Genomic DNA, 12,282 nt, shown 5'->3' with positions numbered 1-12,282 from the left:
TTTCCCACCTTGCCCCATAACCCTTGACTAGCTTTTAATTCCAGATTTAGTAATTGTATTTAAAAGCCAGCAACTGCCGCAGTAGGATTTGAACCTGTGTCTCAAAACATTAGCCGGAGCCTCAAAATCGCTGGTCGAGTAACATTACCACAATCTCACCATCTTGATTCCCATATTGATTAAAAATCGGTCTATTTTAGCATTCTTAACTATCCAGCATTTACAGCCGTCGGCAGTAAAGAATTCCATAGATCCTCTATGTGCAGGGAAGGTCATGTCCTACAAACCTAATAGGATTCTTTGAGGACGTGACAAAGTTAATTGATGAGGGAAGAGCTGTTGATGTCATATACATGGACTTCAGTAAGGCGTTTGATAAAGTTTCCCATGGCAGGTTGATGGAAAAAGTGAAGTCGTATGGGGTTCAGGGTGTACTAGCTAGATGGATAAAGAACTGGCTGGGCAGCAGGAGACAGAGAGTAGTGGTGGAAGGGAGTGTCTCAAAATGGAGAAAGGTGACTAATGGTGTTCCACAGGGATCCATGCTCGGTCCACTGTTGTTTGTGATATATATAAATGATCTGGACGAAGGTATAGGTGGTCTGATTAGCAAGTTTGCAGATGATACGAAGATTGGTGGATTTGCAGATAGCGAGGAGGACTGTCAGAGAATACAGCAAAATACAGATACATTGGAGAGTTGGGCAGAAAAATGGCAGATGGAGTTCAATCCAGGCAAATGCAAGGTGATGCATTTTGGAAGATCTAATTCAAGAGCAGACTATACGGTCAATGGAAGAGTCCTGGGGAAAATTAATGTACAGAGTTCAGGTCAATTGTACCCTGAAGGTGGCAACGCAAGTCGATAGAGTGGTCAAGAAGACATACAGCATGCTTGCCTTCATCGGACGGGGTATTGAGTACAAGAGTCGGCAGGTCATGTTACAGTTGTATAGGACTTTGGTTAGGCCACATTTGGAATACTGCGTGCTGTTCTGGTCGCCACATTATCAGAAGGATGTGGATGCTTTAGAGAGGGTGCAGAGGAGGTTCACCAGGATGTTGCCTGGTATGGAGGGTCAAGCTATGAAGAAAGGTTGAGTAGATTAGGATTATTTTCGTTGGAAAGATGGAGGTTAAGGGGGGACCTGATTGAGGTCTACAAAATTATGAGAGGTATGGACAGGGTGGATAGCAACAAGCTTTTTCCAAGAGTGGGCGTGTCAATTACAAGGGGACACGATTTCAAGGTGAGAGGGGGAAAGTTTAAGGGAGATGTGCGTGGAAAGTCTTTTAAGCAGAGGGTGGTGGGTGCCTGGAACGCTTTGCCAGTGGAGGTGGTAGAGGCGGGCACGATAGCATCATTCAAGATGCATCTAGACAGATATATGAACGGGTGGGGAATAGAGGGAAGTAGATCCTTGGAAAATAGGCGACAGGTTTAGATAAAGGATCTGGATCGGCGCAGGCTGGGAGGTCCAAAGGGCTTTTCCTGTGCTGTAAATTTTCTTTGTTCTGTGTTCTTTCTACCCTCTGAGAGAAGGAATTCCTCATCATCATTATCTTAAATGGGCTGCCCCCTTCTTCTGGGGTTATGCCCTCTCGTCCTAAACTCTCCCACAAGAGGAAACATGCTCTCAGCATCTACCCTGTCAAGCCCACTGAGAATCCTCTATGTCTCAATAAGGTGATCTCTCCTTCTAAACTCGAATGAGTACAGATCCAACCTCTCACAGGAAAATCCCACTATACCGGGATCTACTTTGTGAACCTTCGCTGGACTGCCTCCAATGCCAATATATCTTTCCTCCGATAAAGAGACCAAAACTGTTAGCAGTATTCCAGGTGTGGTCTAACTCGTGCCTTGTATAGTTTTAGCAAGATTTCTCTATTTTCATACTCCATTCCCTTTGAAATAAAGGCTGACATTCCATTTGCCTTACCAATTACCTGATGAGCTTGCATGCTGACTTTTTATGATTTATGCATGATAACTCCCAAATCCCCATGCTGCAGCTTTCTGCAGTCTTTCTCCATTTAAATACTATTCAGCTCCTTTATTCTTCCTACCAAAGTGCATAACTTCAAATTTTCCTACATTCTAGTCCATCTGCCATGTTTTTGCCCACTCACATAAACTGTCTATATCCCTCAGCAGACTCTTTGTATCACCCTCATCACTTGCTTTCCCACTATTTTTGTGTCATCCGCAAACTTGGCAATAGTACATTCACCTCCCGCGTCCACGTCATTAATATATACTGTAAATAATTGTGGCCACAGCACTTATTACTGTGGCAATCCACTAGTTACATGCTGCCATCCTGAAAATGCCTCTCTTCTCCCAATCTCTGTCTTCTATCAGTTAGCCAATCCTCTAACCATGCTAATATACTACCCCCAATACCATGGGCTCTTATGTTATTAAGTAACCTTTTGTGCGGTACCTAATCGAACGCTTTGTTGAAATCCAAATATGTTACTTCTGTCCTGCACACACCTCAAGATTTTTGAAGAAATTTGTCAGGCACGATTTCTCTTTCCTGAAGCCATGCTGCTTGCTAATTTTAGTATTGTGTTATGTTAGAAGTAGCTCCGACTTAGACAGCTTCAATGACTGCTCACCTTGCAGGGTTCCAATTCACTCTTCGGAGACTTTGGTCGCCTGGATTCCAGAGTCTTCATTCCAGTACAAACTCATAGCCATGACTTCAGTTCTTCAGCCATGCCAGGCCCCTGCTCCAAAGGCTTGATGGCATGCAGCATGGAAGCCCCAACCTTCTACTGCCTTTTTTGGATCAGCAGAGCTTCTTCCAAGCCCTCACTGCTTGCAGCCAGCCAACCACAGGGCTTTTACTGCTTGGAGCCTTTCTCTGCTCCTCTCCCCAATGGTTCCTCCTGTGCTCTCCCCGTGCTGGCACCTTCCCTGGTCCTCCCACTCTCCCTGGGTTCCTTTTACCACTCTGGGACCGATTCCTGTCCTGGGACTCCTCTTGTTATGGCACCCACTTCTGGGTTCTGTGAATGGTTAATGCTGCCATTCTTGTTCCGCACACCTGGGCTCCTGGGCCCGCCTGAATGTCTCACTGTGCTGAACTGGACATGTGCAGCCTGCTCCTGATTCACACGTGCTGAAACTCCTGGTCATGTCGGGAATTGTAGTTTCTGACCTCCACTCAAATGAGGTAAGTTCCAGTCCAGCACGTGGTGCGGTGGTTAGCACTGGGACTACGGCACTGAGGACCCGGGTTCGAATCCCAGTCCTGGGTCACTGTCCGTGTGGAGTTTGCACATTCTCCCCGTGTCTTCGTGGGTTTCACCCCCACAACTCAAAGATATGCAGGTTAGGTGGATTGGTCACGCTAAATTGCCCCTTAATTGGAAGAAATAAATAATTGGGTACTCTTTTTTAAAAAAATACTTTTTAAATGAGGTAAGTTCCCCTTTCTTGGCAAATTTCTGAGGGGATTTCTGTGTGGGATATCAGCACTTCAATCATGGAGCATGACTGAAATCTACCACCAACTGCAAACAAGCTCCGACTTTGGAAGAGGACATGTGGCTGTCAAAGTAACTGTGGCTTTTAACTTCTATGTGTGTGGTTCCTCCCAGGCTGTTGCTGAAGATAATAAGCAACATGTCACAGTATAAAGCACACTGCTGCAAAAGACGGTTTATAAAAGCTGTCTCGATAAAAAGAGACAGCTTTGTCTCATTCAGGTTGAGCTTTCACTGCAGCTGTCAGCCTTTTAGTTGAAGATGATTGTACTGCTTTGAAAGTGGAGACATCAGCTGTTGGTTGTGCTGGATCATGGTTTTGCTGATGCTAGTGATCCATGTTAGGTAGGATAGGCTCCAAGCTCGATATAATTGCAACCTGTCCTTTCAAACTTTCTTTTGCTGCATTTAGAGTCTGAATCTGCTCTTCCTTACACCTCACCCGGTGCCAAGTTCAGTAAGCTCCATGTATTAAGCATAGGCTCCTCAGGTTTTCCTGTGTACCCAGCATTTTGGTGTGTAAAACCCATTGAGTGCCTCTGTAGCCTTACACGTTGAACTTCTCTGAAGCAGAGCTCATGTCTGCACCTGACCTCTGGTGAGCTGGAACGTGTTATCCTTTCGCCCTTGCTGGTCCCTGCGCACTTTGACTGATGCCTCCCCACAGACATATCCCATTTCTAATTGATCATGTGACCGAGAGATTGAGTGACAGTGTGCCCGGCTCTCTGAGCATATTGACCAGCTCAGATTGGGAGCACCTATGTGGGACCAATGGTTACTTGAAGGCATTAACCTGTCACCACTGCAGTGACAAGAGCCCAGTTCCACTTTGTCCACACAAAAGGTTTTGTAAGAGCACCAAAGAGGACAACCTGCAGTCCATCCAGTACATTAACCAGTTCATGACAGGACACCAGGTAGCAACACATTGATCACAGCCACTAATCTCCTTGGGTGTGTGCAGTAACACATTGCCCCCAGCTACCTCTGTTCATTAACCTGTTCAGGTAATGTGAAAATTGTGCATAAAATATCATAGTACAAATTACAGTGATTAGCACTACTGCCTCACAGCGCCAGGTACCCAGGTTCAATTCCGGCCCCAGGTGACAGTTTGCACGTTCTTCCTGTGTCTGCGTGAGTTCCCTCCGGGTGCTCCGGTTTCTTCCCACAGTCCAAGGATGTGCAGGTTAGGATTGGCCATGATAAACTGTCCCTTAGTGTGGAGTGGTGACCTGACCTGGGTGGGGAGGCTCTTTCAGAGGGTGGATGCATACTTGATGGGCCGAATGGCCTCCTTCTGCACTGTACGAATTCTACATTGCTATAATATTAGAAACCTTCTCTGCGTGCACACCCTTGTCTGCAAATCTTTAATTCTTGTATTTCTCACATTTTGGCTAACTTCTCCCATAAATATTCATATGTTGAGATTTATAATGGATCCAGCTAGGGTAAGTATGTCACGGTGTGTTCGGTTTCCATTCCAGCTTCCCCACTGTTAGTCCCGAGTAATATATAAATACTGAATGACATCTGTTTCCTGATCTCGTTCTCCCCCCTCTCCAGTACATTTGTTGTTGCTGTGTGTCGTCATGGATGTTTACAGGTTACTTTACACCCATTTGAATTGTGTGTGTTGACGTAATTTCAAGTAGGTCTGTCTTTCATTTGGTTATCACTTTGCAGGTTCTTCAAGCAGCAGCCACACAAACTCCTCAATGAATCCGATGGCATCCCTGGGGGCACTACAGACACTGGCAGGGGCGTCAGGAGGCCTCAATGTCAGCTCTCTAGCAGGTGAACGGAGCACTGTTTATACAATGTTCAGATTGCAGCAGAAACAATAGGATTTAGGGTATTTAGGGTTTTATCAGCGCAACGCGTTATTTCAAAATAGAGGTCTCTCTGCAGCATAACGAACCAAATTCAAAATGTTTTCGGTTACCCCAGAGTACGGTGGATGCTGGGACAGTGAGTAAATTTAAGGAGGAGTTAGACAGATTTTTAATTGGAATGGGTTGAAGGGTAATGGGGAATGGGCAGGACAGTGGAGTTAAGGTCGGGTTGGGATCAGCCATGGTCACGTTGAGGGTGTTTAGGCTCGGGAGGCTAAATTGCCTACTCCTGCTCCTCGGTCATGTGTTCTAGGGAGGAGATGCTCTGGCTGATTTTGCAGTCCAGCTCTTGGTCTGTAACATTGTAGGTAGCAGATGAGGAACATGTCAGCCATGAAAGAATGGTGGAGTAGACTCGGTGGGCCAAATGGCCTAGTTCTCCGATGTCTTAGAATGGAAATAAAGACCAAGCAGGGGATGAATTGATGGAGATTATACTGCATCTCCATTGGTTTTTTGACTGATCACCTCAGACTCCAGTCTGGGAGTGGAGGGGATTAATTGGGCTGAACGGTGAGGTAGTTTGGGGGGGGTGGGGGGTAGTGCTCTAGCCGTTGACTAAGGTAGTGGCAGAGGTGATCAGGCTCCAGTCTGGTAGACTCTATTTCGGTGAGGTAGTGGTCGGGGTGGAGATGATGGTTTGTGGGGGACCAGCTCCAGTCTGCTGAGGGGGGTTTGAGGGGAGCACGGGCTCCTTTCTGATGGCGAAGGGCAGCTTTCGGGGGAGGGAAGCCAAGTGGGTTTTTGGGGGCAGAGGGTGGGGGGGGTGGGGGGGGGGATTGCGGGGAAGGGAGTCGAGCTGCAGTCTGGTGGGAGAGTTGGGGGAAGTGTGGGAGGTCTCCAGGCTGATGGGAGGTTGGGAGAGTGCTCAGACTTTAGTCTGGTGAGGGTGTCGGGGCTGTTGAGTTGACTTTGGGCTTTAATCCAGGGGTGGATCAGATATAGTCTGTTCATTTTTACTCATGACTTGTCGAGCAAATTCTAAATGTAGATATGACCAGTGACCTTATCAAAACTGTCCTCAGGTATGGCAGCTTTGAACGGAGGCCTTGGATCTGGGGGTCTGTCGAATGGTACAGGCAGTGCAATGGATGCACTGACACAGGCATACTCGGGGATTCAGCAGTATGCAGCTGCAGCACTCCCCTCCCTCTACAACCAGAATCTTCTCAGCCAGCAGAATCTGAGCGCAGCAGGGAGTCAGAAAGAAGGTAAGCATGAGAAGCACCAACCCAGTCCCAACCATTTTGTCTGGAATCCAGGATAGTGCACAAGATTTCTGAGTGTGGTTGGGGTCGGGGCCAGTACAAGGCGGGGGGGGAATGGGGCTTGGCCAGTACGAATGGGGTCCGGGGCGGGTTCAGTAAGAGTGGTGTACGGGGACAGGTTCAGTAAGCATGGGGTACACAGCAGGGTGAATGCGACTGGTGTCAAGGGCGGGTTCAGTACGAATGGGGTATGGGGGTAGCCCCTTAATTGGAAAAGAAATTGTGTACTCCAAGTTTATTTTTTTTTAAATTGCCCCTTAATTGGAAAAAATAAGTTGGATACTCAAAATTTTTTTTTTTTTTTTTTTAAAGAGTCGGGTACTGGGTGGGTTCAGTAAGAGTGGGGCACGGGGGCGGGTTCAGTAAGAGTAGGGCACGGGGGCGGGTTTAGTAAGAGTGGGGTACGGGGGCATGGTCAGTAAGAATGGGGTACGGAGGCAGGTTTAGTGAGAGTGGGGTACGGGGCAGGTTTAGGAAGAGTGGGGTACGAGGAGGGTTCAATAAGAGTGGGATACGGGGGCAGGCTCAGTATGAGTGGGGTATGGGGAGGGTTGAGTAAGAGTAGGGCACGGGGGCGGATTTAGTAAGAGAGAGATATGGGGGTGGGTTCAGTAAGACTGGGGTATAGGAAGGGCAGCACGGTGGTGCATGTGGTTAGCAAGGTTGCTTCACGGCGCTGAGGTCCCAGGTTCAATCCCGGTCCTGTCTGTGTGGAGTTTGCACATTTTCCCCGTGTCTGCGTGGGTTTCACCCCCACAACCCATAGATGTGCAGGTGGGGTACGGGGATGGTTCAGTAAGAGTGGGGTACGGGGAGGGGTCAGTAAGAGTGGGGTCAGGGGAGGTTCAGTAAGAGTGATGTACGGGGAGGGTTCAGTAAGAGTGGGGTATGGGGAGGGTACAGTAAGAGTGGGGTACGGGGAGGGTTCAGTGCGAGTGGGGTACAGGGGAGGTTCAGTAAGAGTGAGGTACGGGGAGGGTTCAGTAAGAGTGGGGTACGGGGAGGGTTCAGTAAGAGTGGGGTATGGGGAGGGTTCAGTGCGAGTGGGGTACAGGGGAGGTTCAGTAAGAGTGAGGTACGGGGAGGGTTCAGTAAGAGTGGGGTACGGGGAGGGTTCAGTAAGAGTGGGGTACGGGGAGGGTTCAGTAAGAGTGGGGTACGGGGAGGGTTCAGTAAGAGTGGGGTACGGGGAGGGTTCAGTAAGAGTGGGGTACGGGGAGGGTTCAGTAAGAGTGGGGTACGGGAAGGGTTCAGTAAGAGTGGGGTACGGGAGGGTTCAGTAAGAGTGGGGTACGGGGAGGGTTCAGTAAGAGTGGGGTATGGGGAGGGTTCAGTAAGAGTAGGGTACGGGGACGGTTCAGTAAGAGTGGGGTACGGGGAGGGTTCAGTAAGAGTGGGGTACGGGGAGGGTTCAGTAAGAGTGGGGTACGGGGAGGGTTCAGTAAGAGTGGGGTACGGGGAGGGTTCAGTGCGAGTGGGGTACAGGGGAGGTTCAGTAAGAGTGAGGTACGGGGAGTGTTCAGTAAGAGTGGGGTACGGGGAGGGTTCAGTAAGAGTGGGGTACGGGGAGGGTTCAGTGTGAGTGAGGTACGGGGAGGGTTCAGTAAGAGTGGGGCACGGGGAGGGTTCAGTAAGGGTGGGGTACGGAGAGGGTTCAATGCGAGTGGGGTACAGGGGAGGTTCAGTAAGAGTGAGGTATGGGGAGGGTTCAGTAAGAGTGGGTTACGGGGAGGGTCCAGTAGGAGTGGGTTACGGGGAGGGTTCAGTAAGAGTGGGTTACGGGGAGGTTCAGTAAGAGTGGGGTACGGGGCGTGTTCAGAAAGAGTGGGGTACGGGGAGGGTTCAGTAAGAGTGAGGTACGGGGAGGGTTCAGTAAGAGAGGGGTACGGGGAGGGTTAAGTAGGAGTGGGGTACGGGGAGGGTTCAGGAAGAGTGGGGTATGGGAGGTTCAGTAGGAATGGGTTACGGGGAGGGTTCAGTAAGAGTGGGTTACGGGGAGGGTTCAGTAAGAGTGGGATACGGGGAGGGTTCAGTAGGAGTTGGGTACGGGGAGGGTTCAGTAAGAGTGGGTTCTGGGGAGGGTTCAGTAAGAGTGGGGTACGGGGAGGGTTCAGTAAGAGTGGGTTACGGGGAGGGTTCAGTAGGTGTGGGATACGGGGAGGTTTCAGTAAGAGTGGGTTCCGGGGAGGGCTCAGTAAGAGTGGGTTACGGGGAGGGTTCAGTAAGAGTGGGTTCTGGGGAGGGTTCAGTAAGAGTGGGGTACGGGGAGGGTTCAGTAAGAGTGGGATACGGGGAGGGTTCAGTAGGTGTGTGATACGGGGAGGTTTCAGTAAGAGTGGGTTCCGGGGAGGGCTCAGTAAGAGTGGGGTACGGGGAGGGTTCAGTGCGAGTGGGTTACAGGGGAGGTTCAGTAGGAGTGAGGTACGGGTAGGGTTCAGTAAGAGTGGGGTACGGGGAGGGTTCAGTAGGAGTGGGGTACGGGGAGGTTCAGTAAGAGTGGGGTACGGGGCGTGTTCAGTAAGAGTGGGGTACGGGGTGGGTTCAGAAAGAGTGGGGTGCTTGGTGCGTTCCAAAAGAGTGATGTAAGAATGGGGTACCTGGAGAGTTCAGTGAGAGTGGGGTACTCGGTGGGTTCAGTAGGAGTGGGGTACTCAGTGGGTTCAGTAAGAGTGGGGTACTCGGTGGGTTCAGTAAGAGTGGGGTACTCGGTGGGTTCAGTAAGGCTGGGGTACTCGGTCGGTTCAATAAGAGTGGGGTACCTGGAGAGTTTAGTAAGAGTGGGGTACTCGGTGGGTTCAGTATTGGTGGGATACCTGGAGAGTTCTGTAAGAGAGGAGTACTTGGAGAGTTCAGTGAGAGTGGGGTTTTCGCTGGGTTCAGTAAGAGTGGGGTACTCAGTGGGTTCAGTAAGAGTGGGGTACAGGCAGGGTTCAGTAAGAGTGGGACACTGGGAGGGTTCAGTCAGACTGGGGTACAGGAACATAGAACATACAGTACAGAAGGAGGCTATTCGGCTCATCGAGTCTGCACCGACCCACTTACGCCCTCGCCTCCACCCTATCCCCGTAACCCAATAACCCCTCCTAACGTTTTGGTCACTAAGGGCAATTTATCATGGCCAATCCACCTAATCACATCTTTGGACTGTGGGAGGAAACTGGAGCATCCGGAGGAAACCCACGCACACACGGGGAGAACGTGCAGACCCCGCACAGACAGTGAACCAGCGGGGACTCGAACCTGGGACCCTGGCGCTGTGAAGCCACATTGCTATCCACTTGTGCTACCGTGCTGCCCTTCAGTAAGGGTTCAGTAAGTGTGGGGTACGGGGACAGGTTCAGTAAGTGGGGTACGGGGACAGGTTCAGTAAGGGAGGGGTACGGGGGCGGGTTCAGTGTGAGTGGATTCAGTCAGTGTGGGGTACAGAGGTGTGTTCAGTGCGAGTGAGGTATGGGGTCAGGTTCAGTAGAGAGGAGTACTGGGGTGGGTTCAGTGCAAGTGGGGTACGGAGGTGGGGTTCAGTCCGGGTGCAGCTAAGAGTCGGGCACGGGGCTGGGTTGAATACCGGGGGGGGGATGCTCGGTATGGGGATTGGTAGGAGTTGGGCACAGGCATCAATCTGAATGGGGTAATGGGGCAGGTATCTGTACGAGAGGGGTACAGAGACTGGGATCGGTTTGAGTGGTGTTAGGGGTTGGGTATGTTATGCATTATTCTGGCAGTATTTCCAACGATGGGCAATGAAGGGTGAGATCTGACAGTGTTGCAGTCCACATCGGCACACGCTGCGGAGAGGGGTGGGGAAGGCGGTGGATCTCCACGTGAGTCTGCACATTAGGGATGGCCATTCTTGACATAAACAGCTCCAGACTGCATGCTACTGAGAGGTTTATCCGATCCTACTGTCTGCTCCTCTCCTGTGGCTTTTTATAATAAATAATCTTTATTAGTGTCGCAAGTAGGCTAACATTAACAATGCAAAGAAGATACTGTAAAATACCCCAGTTGCCACACTCGGGCGCATGTTTGGGTAAGCGGAGGGAGAATTCAGAATGTCCAATTCACCGAACAGCACGTCTTGCGGGACTTGTGGAAGGAAACCGGAGCACCCAGAGGAAAACAACACAGACACAGGACGAACGTGCTAACTCTGCACAGACAGTGACCCAAGCCGAATCGAACCTGGGACCCTGGCGCTGTGAAGCTAAATGCGCAGCCTGGTGTCCCTGGAGAGGGAGCTTGTGGTGTGTGTGGGCACCATCGAGGCATTACGCATCCGCTGAGCACTGCAGGGGCTGGCGTGTTACATTGAGCCTCCTAAACACATTTTAATTTGATGTTTTGGGTTTCATTAGTGTTTCGTTTTTGTTTAAGGCAGTATCCTTTAAATTGCTGCTGGTTAAATTTGTCCTCAGTTAATTTAATTTAGATTATTTGGCTTCAACAAAATAGTTGGTATCCACATTGACCTGTTGTTTGAGTTCAGTGATGCAATGGCTTTGCTCATATGTTAAGAAGTGACACTGTAGTCAGTTTAGCTTCAGCTAATAATTTTGCTTTTTTCCGCTCTCCTCCCCCTCCCTCCCCGGCTCTCCCTCTCCCCGCTCCACCTCTCGACCCCCGCGCTCTCCCTCCCCGCGCTCTCCCTCCCCGCGCTCTCCCTCCCCGCGCTCTCCCTCCCCGCGCTCTCCCTCCCCGCGCTCTCCCTCCCCGCGCTCTCCCTCCCCGCGCTCTCCCTCCCCCGCGCTCTCCCTCCCCCGCGCTCTCCCTCCCCGCGCTCTCCCTCCCCGCGCTCTCCCTCCCCCGCGCTCTCCCTCCCCCGCGCTCTCCCTCCACGCGCTCTCCCTCCCCCGCGCTCTCCCTCCCCGCGCTCTCCCTCCCCGCGCTCTCCCTCCCCCGCGCTCTCCCTCCCCCGCGCTCTCCCTCCCCCGCGCTCTCCCTCCCCGCGCTCGCCCTCCCCTTCCCCCGCGCTCGCCCCTCCCCTTCCCCCGCGCTCGCCCTCCCCTTCCCCCGCGCTCTCCCTCCCCTTCCCCCGCGCTCTCCCTCCCCATCCCCCGCGCTCTCCCTCCCCTTCCCCCGCGCTCTCCCTCCCCTTCCCCCGCGCTCTCCCTCCCCTTCCCCCGCGCTCTCCCTCCCCTTCCCCCGCGCTCTCCCTCCCCTTCCCCCGCGCTCTCCCTCCCCTTCCCCCGCGCTCTCCCTCCCCTTCCCCCGCGCTCTCCCTCCCCTTCCCCCGCGCTCTCCCTCCCCTTCCCCCGCGCTCTCCCTCCCCTTCCCCCGCGCTCTCCCTCCCCTTCCCCCGCGCTCTCCCTCCCCTTCCCCCGCGCTCTCCCTCCCCTTCCCCCGCGCTCTCCCTCCCCTTCCCCCGCGCTCTCCCTCCCCTTCCCCCGCGCTCTCCCTCCCCTTCCCCCGCGCTCTCCCTCCCCTTCCCCCGCGCTCTCCCTCCCCTTCCCCCGCTCTCTCCCTCCCCTTCCCCCGCGCTCTCCCTCCCCTTCCCCCGCGCTCTCCCTCCCCTTCCCCCGCGCTCTCCCTCCCCCGCGCTCTCCCTCCCCGCGCTCTCCCTCCCCCTCCCCCGCGCTCTCCCTCCCCTCCCCCGCGCTCTCCCTCCCCCTCCCCCG

At 52.3% G+C, this 12,282-nt stretch overlaps 1 protein-coding gene across 6 annotated transcripts in view; it reads left to right on the top strand.

Moving 5' to 3' along the window:
* LOC140430920 (CUGBP Elav-like family member 1) overlaps positions 1–12,282 on the top strand; it is a 192,197-nt gene that overhangs the window by 159,872 nt on the left and 20,043 nt on the right. For all 6 annotated transcript variants that reach the window (XM_072518727.1, XM_072518724.1, XM_072518725.1 and 3 more), the window contains 2 exons: positions 5,191–5,301; positions 6,425–6,610. In XM_072518727.1, the coding sequence (XP_072374828.1) occupies positions 5,191–5,301; positions 6,425–6,610 (297 nt within the window). The remainder of the gene's footprint in view (positions 1–5,190; positions 5,302–6,424; positions 6,611–12,282) is intronic.

This window comes from Scyliorhinus torazame, chromosome 10, assembly GCF_047496885.1.
Source record: "Scyliorhinus torazame isolate Kashiwa2021f chromosome 10, sScyTor2.1, whole genome shotgun sequence".
Lineage (NCBI taxonomy): Eukaryota > Metazoa > Chordata > Chondrichthyes > Carcharhiniformes > Scyliorhinidae > Scyliorhinus > Scyliorhinus torazame.
Note: the sequence above shows the minus strand (reverse complement) of the source record. Positions and strands in the feature narration are given on the sequence as shown.